Source organism: Diabrotica undecimpunctata, chromosome 4 (genome assembly GCF_040954645.1).
Source record: "Diabrotica undecimpunctata isolate CICGRU chromosome 4, icDiaUnde3, whole genome shotgun sequence".
In the NCBI taxonomy this organism is placed as follows: domain Eukaryota; kingdom Metazoa; phylum Arthropoda; class Insecta; order Coleoptera; family Chrysomelidae; genus Diabrotica; species Diabrotica undecimpunctata.
The window spans coordinates 157,055,897-157,076,141 of NC_092806.1; the positions used below are offsets into that span (position 1 = coordinate 157,055,897).

The 20,245-nt window shown below is 30.7% G+C and overlaps 2 protein-coding genes across 2 annotated transcripts; both read right to left on the bottom strand.

Annotated features, from left to right (window-relative positions):
* Positions 1 to 5,057: 5,057 nt before the first annotated feature.
* Positions 5,058 to 6,518, bottom strand: SrpRbeta (signal recognition particle receptor beta). Its single transcript, XM_072528192.1, has 4 exons — positions 6,335 to 6,518; positions 6,040 to 6,206; positions 5,495 to 5,766; positions 5,058 to 5,385 (listed from the first exon to the last, which is right to left on the bottom strand). Exons 1-4 carry the CDS (start codon positions 6,417 to 6,419, stop codon positions 5,181 to 5,183), a joined length of 729 nt encoding a protein of 242 aa, XP_072384293.1. The 5' UTR covers positions 6,420 to 6,518; the 3' UTR covers positions 5,058 to 5,180.
* Positions 6,519 to 9,418: 2,900 nt separating this feature from the next.
* Tif-IA (RNA polymerase I-specific transcription initiation factor RRN3 homolog Tif-IA) lies at positions 9,419 to 20,108 on the bottom strand. The gene is made up of 7 exons (XM_072530699.1): positions 19,447 to 20,108; positions 16,874 to 16,979; positions 15,355 to 15,507; positions 14,662 to 15,141; positions 14,073 to 14,251; positions 13,359 to 13,617; positions 9,419 to 12,314 (listed from the first exon to the last, which is right to left on the bottom strand). Exons 1-7 carry the CDS (start codon positions 19,901 to 19,903, stop codon positions 12,134 to 12,136), a joined length of 1,815 nt encoding a protein of 604 aa, XP_072386800.1. The 5' UTR covers positions 19,904 to 20,108; the 3' UTR covers positions 9,419 to 12,133.
* Positions 20,109 to 20,245: the final 137 nt, after the last annotated feature.

Consider the following 20,245-nt stretch of genomic DNA (forward strand, 5'->3'; position numbering starts at 1 on the left):
AACGGCGTAGGTAGGCGTGGCTAACGATGATACCAATATGGCGGTGTGATCATGGCCGGACTCAATAATAATAAAACTACTATAAAAATATGACTAGTTATTCAGAAGATTTAATCATAATCTAAAAAAGTGCAATACATTTTTAATAAACTATGATTTATTTATCCCGCGGTAAACACTAAAAACACGATATATTATACATAAAGATAAATTAGTACAGTCAAATACTATTAATTTATTCTCTGAAGTACGGGTCATTACTTTGTTTACATATTTGTATACTAACCTGTAGAACGTTATTCCTGAAGATTTTTTATCAACATTGCTTCTGCTACTGCAACTACGTTGACAACAAGAAACCATTATTATGCACTATCACAATATATTATTACAGTTTCTATAAAAGTATTATAAAACTAAAAATATTCGAAAAACAACAAACCGAAGTGGGGTTGTTTTTAGTCGCGTGATGCTCTCTTGATAGATTCTAACTCGATGCTTGGAACCCTATGGTTCTCAGCCCTCGACATATAATACAAGATATACTGACTTCTATAACACAGTCGCGTTCCCCCAGTGCGACAGAGAAAACTGACGCAAAGCAGTCTCTGGGTTTATCGACTAAATGACCTCATTGTTTATCTAGGTCACGTGGTCGATGTCGATAAACCTAGCAAATTAGAAAGAGATGCAGGGACTGCTTTGCGTCAGTTTTATCTGTTGCACTGGGGGAACGGGCTGGTATTGCAACGATCAGTCTATCGTGTATTATATGTCTATGATTACTCTACCACTCTACATGAGTTTAATTAGAATCAACATGACCTCATAAAATAACAGTATGCCATCACATTTTTTTGTCTGAGAGTATAAAAGGTTGTTAACCTAACCTTACAAAATTTTTAGAATATTGGTATATGCTTTGATTTTAATAGTAGGGCATGTTTTTTTCATTTTGTAAGGTATTTAAAGCTGTCTTTTGCCATGTCATTCACAGGCAGTAAAAAATAAATTACTAACAAACCTGAAAAGTTTAGAATGATCTGTAAATCTACCCTTCTTCTCCTTAACATGCCATACACCAAAGTGCGTAGGCGACTATCTCATTACTAGAATTTTGTTCTTGGCGGCGTGACACAGCTCGCCTGTATTGTGTATTGCTGTCCATTCTTTAATATTCCTTAACCAGGATAATTGTTTGCGGCCGGCTCCTCTCCTACCTTCGATCTTCCCTTGTAGGATTAACTGTGGTATTTCATATTTTGCTCCTCTCAATATGTGCCCAAGGTAACCAATCTTGCGTTTTTTAATTAATTTAAAGAGTTCTCTTTCCACGCCGGCTCTCTTAAGGACGTCATCGTTTCGAACTCTATCCACCCAAGGTATGCGCATCATTCTTCTTAATGACCACATTTCAAATGCTTCAAGTTTGTTGATAGATGTTTTTTTCAGTCCACGTTTCCATGCCATAAAGCAAGATGGACCATATGTAGCACTTGACCATTCTGTAGCGTATTTCGAAATTTAGGTTTTGATTACATAGGAGCGGTCTGAATTTCACAAAAGCTTGTCTTGCCATTTGAGGCAAATCTACCCTAGAAAATTTTTATTTAAAGTTAACATCACCTTATAAAATAGTAGTATGATATCACATTCACTGTCTGCCAATCCAGAAGATCATGCAAACTTCACAAGACTTGTAGAATATTGGGATTTTGTATGTTCTTTTAACACAATTACAAATTTTCAAAAAACCAAGTATATATTGTCCTAAAATAATATTGTCTTGGATCAGTTCAATTTCAAACGCATTTTAACAACATTAAGTGTCAGTGTTTAAGTCTAAAAGGAAATCTATTGTGTAAATGTGCCTGTTCTGAATCATCCATATTTATGAATTTTTTTTGTTAAATTTATAATTATATTTATAACTCGACCTGTTCATAGAAAATAAAAAAATATTAAAAAATGTTTTTTTAACTTTATTTCTTAGTCGGTGTCCTGAAATCTTGATGAGAAATGTATTGGAAAGGCTTAACAAGAATACGAATTTTTAAAAGAATGCAAAGAAAACATAATCACTAACCTACTCGGATTTTACAAAAGCACGTTTAAAGCACCAAATTACTAATACTGTACAACCGTAGTTTTCGTCTACTGTTAAAAAGTTGTGATAAAGTAAAATAAAAAGTAATTAAATATGTACCAACACATGGATTATAAAAGAGTTTTATTTAAAAAATATTGGTTGTTTCTCAGTAATGAAATTCTGCCCATCTCTAGTATTATAAATGCTAATTTTTCTTCCTTTACTGATATCTTTAATCCACCATATGCTATTCAATCTAGTTACTGCTCTCCTTCCTTGTAAAAGTCTTCTTACAACATAGATGTTTCTGTTATTGAGCGGAATCTCCATCCCGTGACATTTTTTCTGCCAGTTTATTCATGTATATTCCACATATATTTTAAATAAAGTAGGGGACATAGGGCAACTTTGGTATGTTTTTGTACATTTCGTTGCTGGCTTTAAGGTAAGTATTGCTTATATCTACAGTACATTCGACCAACTTATACCTCTAAACGATTAACGGAATTCGCAGAAACTCTTTCGTTGTAGAGGCACGGTAAACTGCACTGGTGTTCTCCATCATATTTAACACTTTGCTAAATTTTAAGTATAAAATAAATATATGTGTCATTAACCCGTTTTTCATGGTTGGGTTAACCATTATATTTATACATTCATTATTAGCCAAACAATATTACTTATTTAAAATTCTAAACAAAGTAAGTAATTAAAAGATTATGGATAACTTCAGTGCAGTTTACCATAGCTTATACTACAACAAAAGGTTTTCTGCGAATTTCATTAATCGTTTAGAGGTGTATGTTGGTTGAATGTACTGTATATATTGTTCTTTCCATTGCTTCTCACAGTTTTGCTACTGGTACACTGTATATAGTGTGTTCTATTTTTTCTTTATTATTAATTTGCTTTAATGTTAAGAAACTATCGACACACGACCGTCCTGATTGAAACCCACATTGTTTCTGGGTTTCTTGTTGGGTTGGTTATATTCATTTTCAATTACTTACGTTAAGTGTTTGATAACTTTTGCCTTGAAATTACTGTCACCCTTAAATAATTAGTGTGTCTTACTGGTTGCATAAGTAATAGGAACAAATATGGGACTATACAAAACAGAAAAACATTATTTTTAATCTATTGGGTTAAACACCTTATGGGAAAAGTAATTTATAGATAGTATATTTACAAAGTAACAGGTTTAAATCAAATAATCATTAAAAATTATTGTATATGTGTGGTTGGAAATATGACTGGATTACTAGATCCATTCGCCTAACAAATTTTTTTTAGTATAAATAATTGGCACACCTACTGTTTTTGTCACTATTTTTTTAAAGCATGAAAAATGTGTTTTCTTTCTCTTTAAAAGTGCCTGTTCTACATATCTTCTATTGAATATTCTATGAGTTCTAAGAACTTCAGCAGCAGTGTTGTTCCGTCTACCGATTTTTCAGAAAGATCTACCGAATTTGATTCCTATCTACCGAACAGCCCCTTGAATCTACCTAATTTTAAAACAAAGATCACAATGACTTGAAAATAAATTGGGATAATACAATTTATCTTTTTATTTCTGTTACCATCAAAAAACTTTTCAGTGTAACCTAATACTTAGTATTTTTAATACGTTTGTATTAAAATTCATTTGATACTTCCCTGTAGTGTTTAAAAATATATTTGCAAAGATGCAAAGAAAGCGAAATACCCCGAGATTCAAGTTCGTAATTTTATACCTAATAATAACATATTGTATAAACATCATTCCATAATCATATTCATTCACACACGTCTCTTCAATTCTCAAAGAATCTCAAGTATCAAGTGATAAATTAGCTAAATGAGGGTGTGTGTGCTGTCGGTTTTCTTTGGACTTAATCCATTAGCAAAAATAATGGTTGTTACATCTATTTGAACCAGAACGTTTTAACTTTCTGTAAATATTATGACCTATAACTATTTCTCAAAATATTATTAAACCTTATTTGTATCATAATAGCTGATGTGAGCATTTGGTCCCAATAAATTGATTCTTTATTTATTAAACAAAATTCAATGAATTATGGTTATTTCTAATAATTATTTCAACATAATTATTTAAGGTCTTTAACTTTTGAACCATTAAGTCGCCACCATAATGGGAAACTTTTCTATTTTTAGTTTTATGGAAAAATGTTATTCTTTCTAAAAAGTTCTGAATGATCTAAAACTTAGAATACAATCAGATATTAAATTTTTTTAGTAATATAGGCAGTTTATCAAAAAATATGAATTTTTTGTTCATATTTTTTGACAAACCTCGTGTATATGGCTCAAAAAAATGTAATTGATGATTGATTTTAGGTTTTAGCTCATAAAACTAAAAAAAATTCCATTATAGTGTTCACGCACTGTATATAATATAGATAATTTACGTCATTGCATATGATCTACCGAATTTTGCCAAAGACATCTCCCGATATTGGATAAGCTCCACAGAACAGCACTGTTCAGCAGATCTACCATTCTTAAGCCTAATAAACCTTTTATTTCGACCTGTTGGCCCAAAAGACATATCAAGAAAAAATGAATCTCATACCAACAGTTTTTTCTATCAAAGCTGCTCATTGCTTTTATATTTCTATTTCTAGACTCTGTATTGTTATTCATTTTTGAGTCATCTAGCCTTATCTCTTCATATATTTAGGTTAGGTAACACTTAAAAAAACTCCTCTTTAAAAAGGTGCTTAAAAATTATTCTAGAATAACTTTTTCTCCTACAAAGTATCACTTCTTTGTCTGTCTTTTTATATGGACTCTAGTTTTGGTGCTCTTTCCTAACATTGTTTAGGCCTTTTCAGGTAAATTATTACTATACATTGAAGTGAAAAACAATTATAGGCTGCAATATGTCATACACTGAGTTAATTTCATCTTTTGCTTATCACTTCTTTATTATAAGTTAATTTCAAAATAATAAAATATTAAATAATATTTAACTCATATCTTTTATTTTGGACCATAATAACAATAAATAATTAAAAAAAGTACAAAATCTTTGCTAAAACAAAAATTAAATTAAAAAAACTGATCTTTAAATTCGATCAGTAAGTTAAACATGATGAGCAAGCCATTTTTTCAATCCTTCAATGTCAACTGTACCGTTTTTGTGATATGCATAACTTTCAGCAATGTCAACTTTCAATGGCAAGCTAGCAAAATCAAAGTCTTCTTCAGGATCTCCTAGTAAGGCTGTTTTTTTCATTTTAGGATCCACTGATTCAAGTTGATTGGATTTTGTAATACGAAGGGTATTTCTACAATAAAAAAAAGTATAAACAGTAACCACAATAAAATATACTCAAATAACAAGCTTAGAAACACATAAACAATACAGTACTTACTACAAGTTTTCTACATACTTACAATTCTTTTTCAAAAATAGCCTTCACTGCAGATCCTCCCTTAGAAAAAGTGTAGTCTTGTTTATTGCATAAAATCAACAATTTGGGTTTATTTTTAATAATAACAGGATCGACTAGCATATTATATAAAAATTCTGCAGCATCTCTTATATCTTGGGTAATAGTATTGGAGTCCACAACATATACAATACCTTTGGTGATTTCCTTGTATTGTTCAAAAAATTTGTCTCTTAAACGTTCATGCCCAGGAATATCAATGATTCTAAGAACTTCCTGAAATGTTTTATCAATATTTATATCACTTAAAAATAAAATGGCAAAACTATATATGTAGTGCTTCAAAGTTTTATGTATTGGAAAGAAAACTGAGAATTTGGTGAAATTCCAATACATACAGAACATTTTTCTTATAACTTCCCATATCATGTGTTAGATCACTAAATAACTCAAAAGTTTCTTATCATACAGAAGTAATCAAGTTTTTTATAGAGAACAATCACAATTTCTAATTGTATTAATAATTATTCTCTAACTACAGTTACTTACATTGTTACTTATATAGTTTGCAACGTTTTCTTTGATCGACGTATGCGTTTGTATATGCTTATTGTGAATTAGTTGGGAAAATATTAAAGTTTTTCCACTGTCACAAATACCAGTTAAAAGTATTCCTTGGCGAGAACTCTTCCTTCTTTTGTAAAGAGCAATTAGAACTGAAAGAAAATTTAGTAAATAAAAGTATACATTACATATTTATTCAAAAGTAACCATATTTCTTAAGTGTCTGCCTTAAGCATGTTATAAATTTTAATAAAATATATCCATATGTTGTGGTACATACCCAAAGTTATAACTATGACAAAAACTGCAATAAACACTTGAGTGTAATCTGTTCCCCCTAATTTTATCGGAACTTTATCTGCCATATTTTTCGTTTATTTCAATTATTCATTCAATAAATATAGACCACAAAAATTCCTTTTCAGTTGACCACCACATAACCCTAAAAAGTAAAAATTATCACACAGCACACTCCCACCTAGCAGTGCCAGTCCAATGTTAAAGAGTAAAAGGACGATTGGTGCATCGTCTAGTGCCAGGGTGCGTAACTATATATATGCATGGCGATAAATTCAAAAGGCACGTAAAATTACCTAGATTGTACTTATTTTAAAGTAAGCGAATATCGATATAATACTAAAATAACAAAAAACCCTTATTTTATACGATAATACAGTTTAATGCTAAAAGAATATTCTTTAGGAATATACTTTGACGATAATATGTATATAATTTTTAAGTGGTTAAAAAAATTAAAGAATAAAATCTTTATTTATAAAAATGTTACAAGAAATATTAATAATACAAGCCAAGTGTAGTATAATTTAGTGTTCTTAATGATGTGACAAGAACTTGTCAGTATTTAAATAATTGTTTTGTTATTCTAATGCTAAATTAAGTGTGAATACAAGCCTGGTCGTGGTAAAAACAAACTATGAACGGCTGTTCTCTTAATGCTCCTAAGTCCAACTTGGATTATATCCTCCTCTCTTTAAAATAACAAGCGCATACACGAAAGTTGTAGCTCAAATTTAGGGCTCGTCCATATAATTTCGTGGAAGTGACAAGACACGACCAAAATGCAGGAACGAGACTAGCAGTGCCACCAAATGGAAGGGTGCCAAACAAAAACGTGAGTTGACCTTGGAACGCCTTGTTACCAATGTAGGTTTAATTACTTAATCTTCTGTCATTACATTTTTGTGCTGAACAGCCTATTCTATCCAAACACATCAACGAAGGTAGTAGTAGAATTGGTAGAATGGCAACACAAATTACAACTTTTGGCCCCTACCATCGTGACTTACAATATACATGCAATGTAATGTCACAGTCTTAAGTTTGTTGGGGTCATCGAGTTAGAATCTAACTCGATGGTTGGGGGGGTTTAAAAAATAATAATAAACATGGTTGCCTGTATTATATGCAACACATTATACTCATAAAAACTCAGTCTACATGAAATTAGGACCTAAAGTAAACACAAAATTAATAAAGATGTCAGAAATAGCTGAATATTGACTTCCATATCCTACAACGGAAAAATAACAGCTTTGCTAAAAAAAATATCAATTAATTTAATAAAATACTTTAAAATTATTTATTATCCTAGAATAAAAATAAATTAAAGTTTTGTTTTTAAATGAGTGCTAAATCAACACTCGTGATTTTGTTACCTGGCACATCCCAATAATGATGTACATCCACAAATTTTGTGCATTCGCCAAATTTTAAAAGCATGACTCCAAAAGTTTAAATTAAACATAAAAATCTTCATATATAATGAAATAAACAAAAATAAATCGTAAATCAAAAATGTTAAGGGTTTAATAAGCTCAATATGCAACTTTGACTATAATATCTAATGTGTACCTTCAGTTTTTTACAAACCATAAATAATTAATGACCTTATTCTAGAGTTTTCAGAGCAACAAATTAATTTTATTAACTTTTAGAATAAACCATTTTGAAGTTTTTTTAAATGCTTTAAAAGTATATAATAAAGTAAAGAAAACACTGCTTACATAAACTTCGTAAAGTTTTGATTTCCACTTCGGAAATCATCCTCAAAATACAAAACATTAATGCATTAAGATGCCACAAGAAAATAGCTTCAGAACGATATTAATCTTTAACAAGTTCCCTCTCTCAAAAACACTTATTCACAGCAACTAGGTATACTTAAAATCAAGCGTCCTATTTAGTCTTGATCAATTGCATCCCAAACTTCTCTCACGATAACTTCTATGTCGTCAAGAGAGACATGTGATGGTTGTCGGCTTTTGAGTTGACGATCAATATCCACAAATTCTCAATGGGATTTAGATCAGAGCTACAAGGTGGCCAGTTCATGGTTTGTATACCAACTTCGTCTATAGAATCACGGACTACACATGCAACGTTTGGTCGTGCATTGGCATGCATTAGAAGAAAATTATTTCCTACGTAAGGAGCAAAGGGAACTACATGGTTAACAAAAAGTCTGTAATATACTTTTCACGTGTTAAGGAACCTCTTCGTAAAATAAGGTATATCTGAGTTGTATAAGTTTACCGCGATTCATCCAGATGCGGATACACGGAGAGTGAAAAAGGGAAATCCCCTCCCAACGAAAGTCAAGAATTAAAGAAAAACTATTATTTATGTATTTTGTGTAGTTTTAGTTTATCTTTTGGTTGTTATTTCATTGGAAGTTTTTCCTGCTCCTTCAAGGTAAATGTCTAGATCCGCAACAGGATTCATCTGTGAACAATACATGCTCCCAGCCATCAACATTTCAATGGAGATGTTCTCTGGCTAATTGCAATATCTTATCCACAAGGAATCTAAGTTCCTGTAGTTGGCTGTATACCATATGTAACAAAAATTTTTATTAAAAATCCTTTATAAAGGGTATATAATTTAAACACCCAATCGGGCTATATCACAAAACGTTTTTGAAATCCATATTCCATCATCAGTGCACTAGGTGGGTATACATGTATTGAGCCACTAAATATGTGGGTAAAAACCCGTTAAAAATTGTTTGTTTAAATTTAGTTTACATTATGTGGTATTAAATATTATGATATTAAAGTTACCAGTGGATTTGGTAACATGGCGACGTATGACTCCACGTGAAGTTGCTGGTCCTGAGACGGTCTCCTACGAGGAAAGTTGCTTTCATCAAGTCCTAAAAAATTCGTTTTTTGGACATGTGTTGTTTCTGCATATATCGATTCAATTTAAGGCGATGCGTTAATTTTGGAGAGTAGTGTATATATTAATCTTTCTTCTTTTTCTCGGTTCTTTTTGCCTTTTTAAAAAGTACCGGTCCTTTTTGTTAAAAATACTCTTATATGCGAGGTATTAAATAAACAAATACTTTAGTGTCAAACGCTTTATTAAAACAAAAAAACATCACAGTCGCTTTTATATAAAGTGTATAAAATTTACGACATAAAGTACCGAATACTAACTAAAAAATTAATAATTTCACATACAACATTAGACAAAAAAGTAGTTCTTAGTTTTTTTTAGATAATTCATGTTAAATAAAATAAAATTACGAAATATGAGCTTTCAACTTCAAGCATACCCTCAATTTTTATTAATTAGTCATTAAAGTCTGTAAGAATGATATTCTTACATAGTTACAGTATAACCAGCTGTTTTTTTTTTGTTGCCGTCAATTATAAAACGGTTGTACTTCAGCTAACTGGCTTAATGTACATTACACCAACTGCTTAAAAACTCCCTGAAGACAATTTTGCAACCATTTTGACTACATCACGCATAGCCTGAATCAATTTAAATTTATAGAAAACAATTTTAAGTTTAGTACTTAAAAAAATAATAATTTACATCAAATATTGAAGAAGCATTAAGAAATATTGACGAGGACCTTTACGTTAGAAACTGTCACTCTTATTTACAGTGTTGTCATATGCATTTTTACTAATATCAGCTTTTTGTAATATAAACAAACTGAAATACTGTAAATAAGCAAGCATTTGTTGTATTTCTATAAAAAAAAAATGCTAAAACAACCCATTAGTTGGTGTAAGGGACTTGTGTTTTCAATAATTCAATGTTTTGAAAATAGCTGTGATAATGGAGTGTCACCGGTCGAAGTAACTGCTGTGAAAGAGGTAAATAATAACACCTAGCTAAAATTAAAACTAAAAATAAAGTAGTTTCCTAGAAAGAATAGGGTCAAAATACGAAAAACATATTTTAACAATTTTACTAAAATGTCGAAGATTAATAAATTGTAAGATTTTTGAGCAATGGGAAAATTTCAAGTTCATTAAAGTAATAATAAAAAAAAGTAGTCAGGCTACTTTTAACGTTACTAGCCATTGCATTCTAGCAATAATCGTATAGACTGAGTTAAACTTTATTTATAATGTAAAAAACTAAGTGTTTTGAACTTGTCAAGAAGCGACCCTACGCTTTCAAGCTTGTAAATAAGCTGAAACACGCCGGAAAAATACTTCTTCTAGTCTGAAGTATTGTAAGTCATCGTTAGTTTTACAACTATTTTTGTTTTCCATCATCCTAAGGTCGCCGACAAATATTTTACGCTGCTCTCCTTCAACAGTGGTCCTCCGAGCCGGATTTTTAAAGATATATTCAATTTTCTGTTTCAACTCATTTCTATAATTTTTAAACATGCATAAAGATAACCCAACCAAATTGTGGAGACCATTCTAACGGGAAGTAAAACAATGGTTGAGTATTATGATCATTTGATTGCTTAATGAATGAAAAAGGCGACTTCCAAAATATTTTAGTCACTAGAACTATAAAAACTCATTAAAAACGAGAGGTTTTTAACAAACAAACGGACTTTTAGTAACAAAATAATCAAAGAAACGTACATCAAGTACGCTATCAAATTAATTGGAAAAATAAACTGATGTCGTATATGATATTTTTAATTATATTATTTAGTACTGAAGTTTCTCATATTTTCAGATCCCTCTTCTGTAAAAGAGTGGAGTAAAATCGGTTTTTGTAGTCATTAAAATTAGATTGGGGCAAGCTTCATTTTTATATTACTGTGTATTTAAAAAAAAATAAAATTTTAAATGGAATCAAAACCTTCTTTATTCACCAGTGGGGATAAATACCTAGCTGTTCTATTTAAAATTCTGTTCTGAGAGACATATTAGATTAGATCTTAGTTAAGCCTCATGGAGCAGTGTTAGATAAAGACGAAAATAGACTGGGAGAGAGAAAATCAGCGCCAAGTTAAGTATAGGCCGAGTATAAACTTAGCCAGGATCGAAACCGATGACGTCATAATTTGACTATTATCTGCTAATCGGCGCTAGCCATTGTTAATTATATTTTAAGTTTAATTAAATAAATTTACAAATAACATTAAACAAAAAGAATATTGGTCCGCCAGACAGGTCCAGATTGGACCTGTCTGGCGGCCTGTCGCGCCCAAGCGGCCCATACTCTACTGTGCCGCCTTTCTCAATACAGCGATACCACTTAACAACATGCTTAAAAACCCCGCTTTTCTCTCTAAAGATATGTCTTCAACTTATACCACTATCTCTTGAAGCCCAACTAGAAAACCGAAACATGTCACAATGTGAAAGAGGAACATAGTGTGAAACAATATAGACTTTGAGGAAGACTGAATTACAGAAAATTGTGAAAAGAGATGCTGGCATAGTAATGTCTGTACATAAATCAAACAGTATTATTGATTACATAAATAAGGAACTGAAGAGGACTGAGCATCCGAACCAATTTCGGAATTTAGATTCAGACAAGAGAAAAGGAGTCGAAAACTTTATACAACTGCAACTGAAGCAATCCTATCCACGAAATGAGTAATATTGTTTTTTATAATAAAATTAATCTTATTTATGTTTAATTTATATATTTTCAAACGAAACATGAACAACCAAAAAAAATTAATAATAATAAAATAAATAAACATTTCGTTCCATTATACATCTTAACAACTTCTACTCCACTCTTTACACATTAAAGAGAATACCACAGTCAGGAAACCTCACAAATCACGTCTCTGTAACAGATTCTATCATGATCTTCATTCGAAAGTGAAGGAACTTTCCTATTTAAATTTAAAACCGGGCGAGCTGCCATAAGAAAACTGATGTGACTTGTTTTTTCCCGAACCTCCACTCTCATTGAATAAAAAATCATCTGCTTCAGTCTCTTTCATATCGATTTCTTCCATTTCTTCATTAGTTTCTTCGTACTCTTTATATATCGACTTGATTTTTGCGCCAGATCTACAAATACAACTTAATGTTACATTAACGAAAAATAAAAGGGAGGGAATTAAAAAAGAGAGGTTGAGTGGGATTTAAAGTAGATGAAAATTACACAATAGAAAAGTGTGAGAGAGAAGAAAGAAAACAGTAAAGGTCAAAAAAGAAAGAGATAAGAGAGAAGACTGAAAAGAACAATTGAATGAAGTGAAGTGAGTCGAGACAGAAGGAAGAAAGATATAGTAAGATAATAATAAAAAGAAAAGGAGGACTGGAGGGAGGGATTTGTGAGGACAAGGTAAAATTAGTTAGAAGAGAAAATCATACGAGGGTAGTAGATTACTAGTAGTAATTACTATTGCAGTGAGACAATGTGAGAAAGAGACACGAATGAGAGAATTACAAAGAGAATGGGAAGATAATGAGAATGGAGAAAGAAGATATTTTGGAGGAAAAGAACAAGTTGTTAAACAAGAACAAAATTGGGAAATTAAAGAGGAGAAAAAAGGATGACTGCGCGGAGAGAAGAATTGGAGTGAGAGTGAGGTGAGGAGTGAGACAAAAGGAGGAATACCAACGGGAACATGGGAAGATAGAAGGGAGAAAGGGGAGGATTTGGGAAGAATAGTAAAGAGCAAGTTAGGAGATAAGAAAACAGTTAAAGAAAAGAAAGAAAACAGTAACTATGAAGAGCAGAAAAAAGAAATAAGGGTGTACTGTTCAGAGAGATAGATTGAAGTGAAATGAGATGAAAAGGAAGACAGGAGGGAGGAGATATCAAAGGGAGATTGGCAGGAGAGAAAGGTAGTAAAGAGGTGAGGATTAGTAAACAATACCAAAAAACTAGTTAAGAGAGACAAAAGAGAGGGATAAAAGAAAAGGGAAAATGTAACAAGCAGAAAAAAAGGAAAGAAGACGGGACTAAGCAAGGATAATGATTGGAGGAGACGAGAAGAGAAAAAAAGAGGAATAAGAGGGACACTTAGGACTAACAGTAAAGAACTATTTAGGAGAGAGAAACGAGCGAGAGAAAACCAAACAGTAATAAATTAACTTTTTTCTTACCTTACAAGTAAATATGGATCAAAAGGATAATAAGCATCTAGTAAGTTATTGGAAACAACAATGGCTCCTTTTTCATCCTGGTATATGGTAGGCAGGACGTTCCTCGAGTTGTGTTCCATTACAGTGTAACAATAGGCTATTTGATATTTTCTAGTGACTGCTGCAAAATTTTGGACTACCGCCGGTTGACATACCCTTAACGGATTTAAGCGAGACGTTACCATTTTTGACATGTTAAGACTTTCCAAAAAGATTATATCTAGACAAATAAGATTATAATGTATTAAAAATAATAAAAAAAATGTTTGGAAGATTCGTATAGGGCAATTTAAATCTAGGCTACAATGTTCTGTTGTGAATTCAAAGCATGAACAGTTTAAGTTTGCAATTTCATCATTTTCTACATCAGACTGATGAAAGCTGGTAGGTAATAACAAAAGATAATGGCACAGTAAGTTATATCTAGTAATATCTGTCAAATGTACAAAAAAGTACATCAGTGACTGCACATCTTGAGTTTCATAAGTCGAATTTGACTTTCACCTAGTAAACATGGTGTACATGTACAGTCAATGTAGAAATAATCGAACATGGAGCGGTTCAGAGCTCTAAATGCTATCTCATTCTTTCTTCTGCACAGATAAGATGTCAAATTTGTTCCTACATGCAATTAATTTAATGTAATTATTAATCTTAACAAATATGCATACTTACTTTTCTTACTATGTACGAGATCTTTGTATCTAAAGGCCACAATGTAAAAGAGTGCTTGGCAGACACTGTAAAACACTGAATGGACTCTAAGGTCTGAATTGACATACTCCAAACCGTCTTGTGCCGATATATAACTGTGAATCCATTCCGCTAGTTGCTGCATAGTTCCTTTTATCATTCTAAAGTGAAAATAACATTTAACTATTAGTATAATTTCAATTCTGATCAAAATAATAAGGAAAACAGACAAAAATAGGCTATCAAAAAATAATTATACATGGAAAATTATGGAAGTGGGACAGGATAAAAATATATTGTAAGAAACACAGCCAACTTAACACAAAACAAAATACAAATAAATTAAAGAGGCACCAATCGGAAAATTGAAAAGATATACAAACACATTAGGTTATAGTGGTAGAAAAGCACCACACCAAAGAAAATGAATGGGAATAATGTTAACAGAAGAATTAAATAACAAAGTAATGAAATTTGAATCCACATCCTCAAGAATAACAAACATAGAATCTCAATTGGATGAGAGAATCAACAGAAGAAGAAAAAGTCATAGAATAAAAAACATACTTACCCTAATGGAACAAAACTTCCTCTTGCTATCAAACTAGCAATATAATTAACTGCAGCTTGTCTCAAAATTGGAGCAACATTCAGATTGCACACTTTCTTCCATAAATAATTCAAAAAAGCTTCGGCTATCGTCGTTTTGAAACTGCTCATCAAAAACATCACATACTGTACATGATGAAGGCTGTAAGTTTTCAAAATTACGTCGTCAAATATGGACAACATGTCCAAATACAACTTTTTCGTACTCTCCCAATTTAAACCTTCTGAATTGTGGCATTCGTTTATTATATAATTAAACATTTTATCTAAACATACATCTAGAGTGTGTCCTAGTGCCATTCTATCGACTTTTGTGAAGGCTGTGGTTGTTGTTCTAATAGATTTGGAATCGTCATCCATGGAAAATATATCTTCATCTTGTTGAGAATTCAGATATTTTTCTATTTCTTCTTTTGGTGCATTTACATCCATTATGACTAATCTAAAATATTTTTATAATAAAGTTTTGAACATTATTTAGAAATCATTCAATTATAATATGAGATTTGAGACAATTCCCTATATAATTTTGCTTTTTAGTAATGTTATTTTCAAAATTAACTTTATAATCACTGTATATTTTGCATTAAAGAATGAGAAACTAAAGACTAAAGAATGAACAAAACACAGTTAGGTAAAATTCAATGATACTTACTTTGAAAAGATAAGTCTCAGTATTTCAGGCCTTAGTGTTGGTTGGTATTCTAGGATCCACAATAGATTATGAATATACAATTCATGTGTATGTGTAGGTCTATTATAATATGGAAATTGATTACATACAGAAGAATAAAATAATTCTTTACACCTGAAAAAAAAAATACAAAAATATAAAGAACAAATTGCTGTGATAGTTGTAAAACAAAGAAAAAACTAAGAATATTTTGTACTTTTCACTAGTAAATCCACAATCTTCTAAATAAATTTCACAAAAGCTACATTAGTGGCCTGAACAATCTTATTAATGAAATCTATTCTAATTTTGAAAAGCCCAACAATGAAGTTCATTTAAGTGTCTCATCAATCGGAGATAAAATGGACAAAAAACTCAAGGAAATATACAAAAGAGGGAATATTGGGAATTGTGACCCACTAGGTATTTGATAAGTTTTTTACAATAAAAAATATATAAAAATCTATCTTAAGTATAGATAAAAATGTGTTCTTAAAACTTAAGGCCTATAGGTCTTACAGATTCTTTGTAATAAGTGTATTCAATTAAGAGAAGAGTATGCTGAATAATAAAATACTCTGACTTTTAAATTTAGGTTTACAATATAGAAGATGGACTGCATAAATGCTATTAAATTCTCTACTAAACTGCTAATAAAACCAAAAATCCCAGAGCTCTGGAAACCATATCAATATTGAAAAAACAACAGAGATTACTTGAGATTAATTCCCAGATCCTTAATTACTGAAACCCTTGATACAATAAATTTATTGACTTCCTAATAAAAGTTCATAATGTACCTTTCTTTTGTAGAAATAGATGCAGTTACACTTTTCAGCATTAAGCTGCATGCCAGTCACCTCACACTAGTTAACCCACCCATTTAAGTCAGACTGAAGCAATAAGCAATCATCTACATTAGCCACATCTAAGTAAAATTTAAGATTGTCAACGAAACACAGAAATTTACTATACTGGAAACAATTACCAATATCAATAACAAAAATACTAAATAAAAAAGGTCCTAGGTCGTTTCTCCTTGACAATTAAGGATTTGTTTGAAAGAAAGCTAGTGAACCAGTTTAAAATTGCACCAGTAATTCATAAAAACTCTAATTTTCTTGGTAAGATAATATGATTAACTTTATCCAACACATATTTCCCTAGATTCATCCAAGACACCTGTCTTGGAGGTCTTACCATTTTAAAAACCAAATTGTTCATCAATAATTAAGGTTCGCATACTGTTGTGCTTGTTTCAACAATTTTATGCTACCAACAAACATATGTATTATGTTTATTTAGTATTTTTCCAACAAGACACACTGAGCAGAGAAATACATTTAGTCAAAAATCCAACATATTAACTTTTGCAGTGTGTAGCATTTTGTAGTGGTATGCTACAGAGTTGAGAATAGTGTGTGTGATGGTGTAATTTGTGCAAATTTAGTATATTTTTTTATCATTTAGAAAAGCTTATTAAAACAAAGATGGAACTTACATGGGAACTATAGCTAATAATACATTAAATAGAGTGTGTAGATTTAAATATTTTCCACAGTCTTCTGCTGTAGGTATTCCATCAGGCCAATCAGGTTCCGTGGGACCTAAAACAATTCAAATTACTAAAAAGTATTCACATCCTCTTTAATGACAAAATTTAAAATCTGTGCCTCTGATAATATAAAAGATATGTAAAAAATTCTTAATAGCTAACAATAAAAAGAAAATCAGTCTTGTTACATCAAGTATAGATAAAGTAATTCAATCATCAATTTATAGTTACAGTATTTTTTGGCTAATTTTTCATTATATGTGCTTTTGGTAGCTCTTGAATGAATTTATATATATATATATATATATATATATATATATATATATATATATATATATATATATATATATATATAAAAGGATGTAGATATATTATGATGTTGCAGTTTTCTGATATTGTTTGTAATGTTTATGTGTTTGAAACAAAACCACTACTCCATATGCTAACAAGAACGGCTACAAGGAAGTGGGTAGCTCACAAATCTCTGAAATGGTAGAGGAATTCACCAGGACAAAGATAGGCGAAACAGTTCATTAGAGAACATTAGCCACTTGAAGCTGGTGGGATTATCAAATGATGACCTGTGCAGATTCTGCCACCTCGAAGAAGAAACAGCAGAGTACATTTTATGTCAGTGTGACTGTCTCGCAAATGTGTGGTTCTTTGCATTAGGAGAAGAAAATCCAGCAGCAAATAGCTACATGGAAGGTACAGCCTCGAAGCTACTAGACTTTATAAAAAGGATCAGGCTAGAGAATGTTATCTAAGACTAGAGGACCACAATAGATCTGAAAAGGTTGCAGTGGAATAGGCCAAAAGGCCATCTCTCTAAATCTATTTATCTATCCATATGCTCATTTTAGTAATTGTTTTTGAAGAGAATTGATAATAGTTGTGAAAGGTTTCGTTTGTATAGTTTTGTGATACATTAGAGAAGGCTAGGGAATGAAGGAATCTATTGATGTTTGTTAAGTTGGTAATATCTTGAGATCCAGAATGATTGAACCATTCACTTTCATAAACTGAATTAAAAATTCAAAATTGACAAGGGGTGCTTTGATAAATAATTCTGATGAATTGTCCTCAAGGTTCACATGCATTGTACTTAACTGAGTCTTATGGTTTCTTGAATTTTCTTCAAATGATCAATATTCCAAATGAAACTAATGTTTTTTAGACTTAATATTTACAAATGTTTGTGATTTACAAGTAGCAAAAACTTCAATTGTATCTGATTTTTAAAAATAGTTATCATCACATAAGTTACACTTACAATATTAGTTTTATGAACATCAAGGATTAGAATATACTAAATTTTACCATGATTTTGTTAAAATATACTATGAAGGTCTCAATAACTATCTTTTAATGATACCAAATGGGAAGACCATTTGAATTTGTCAAATGTTGATGATGCTTTAACAGAATTTTACAATATACTTATATGTCATTGCCATTGTTTATATCAGCGAAAAGATTTGGAACTTCTAGTTATTCAAAATGGTTTAATGCCAACTTACGTTATTTAGTTGCACAGAAAAAAATGGCTCATAGAAATGATTTGGCTTCCTGTAATCAAGATGATTATGTGATTTTCTCAGAACTTAGAAAGATTGTGTAAAAATTATAAAAACAATGTTTTAACACTTATCTGAATCAACTAAATCATAATTTATGAAGTAATCCTAAGCACTTTTGGCAGTTTGTAAATAGTAAGAGAGCATCAAATGATTTACCAGACAGTATATATTGTGATAATGTTATAGCAACAAATGGACAATATGTTACTGAACTATTATAAGACATTTTGGTTTTCAGCAATTTTTCTAACAATTTAATACAAAATCTACAACATTGACAAGGTAATTTGATCATTAAGTGTTATTTTTGGTTGAAAAAGTGCATTTTATTTCAATTTCTTAACAAAATCCTATGTGGCAACTATTTTTAGTAGAGGAGAACAAAAAAAATCCCATTAGAGCAGATAAAATAAACCAGTTGTTTTAACTAAAATGTAAATATGCAATGCTAGGTATGTAATAATATTAAACAAATCACAAAAAAAAAATCATGTATAGGTTACAAAAAAAGAAATTTGTAATATTATTGTATAATATGTAATAAGTTTGAGCTTTTAAATATCTTACAAAAGCATTTAATTATTATTGAAGAACAAGAATGGATAAATTGCATAAAGAAAAAAACCTTAAATTATTGATTAAAAATTACACAGTTTGAAACAAAATCTATATTACTCTGATAAGTCCTACTTTCAATTAAACTTTGTCAAATGTATTCAAAACATTGTGCAATATCAAAAAATGAAAGCCAATTTTTAAAATAACATTGTGCAACATTTTTAGATTGCACAATAGTGTTTTGGGATTTGGATTGTTTTATGAATATTAATTTCGGGTTTATAAAATTAATGTCACATTAAACTCAATACAATCTTGGAATGAATTCAAATTCAAAAAATATGTGAAAGTTATACTATGAATAATAATTCAAAAACTTACTTGGTAAAAACAATCTAACCAACTTATCTATAACCATCTTAGCGTGATAGTTATGAGCAGCCAATAGATCCACTATGAAAGCTCTATATTCTGATACCACATTCTCATTTTTGTCGATCCATTCTACAGAAACTAAGGCGTCCACAAATAATCTTAGATTTTGATTTAGAAGTGTTATACATTCTGTAGCTTCTTTCAATAGAGCCGAAATATCATTGTTTGTTAGTGTAGCATCTCTGATCATTATAATCAGCTGTTCATACTCCCTGGAAGATCCTTGTGCAGAAAATTCTTCAAGAATAGATCTTACCTTTTGTGAGTGAGGTAAGACAAATCGGACCTTTGAGGGAGTGTTTTCTATTGCACTGATACGGCTTCTTAGAGTCATAGGCCTTTTCAATATTGAGGAAGGTGTGGATGACTTGCTAGAGCTACGACGAGTACTTTTTACAGACATTATATTTCGATATGGTTGTTTTCTCACAATAAGAAGGATTGAACACGATTTGCAGAAAAATCGAAGCTTCCAAAATGAGTGGGACACTAACTTATATATATTTAAATTAGCACCTCTTAAACGTATTAATAAAATTTATTATAATACACTTTACACGTGCTAAATTTAAACTAGTTAATACTTGTAAAACGTCAAAATGAAAGTGAAGTTTATCTCTTGTTGTCCCGCTCTCTTATGATATGTCAACATTTGCGTAAGGCAGTTTTTCGTAGTATCTGTAACACTATTTTACGTTTCATATTGAAATATGTATATAAAAGAGAAATTGCCTATTTAACAAAC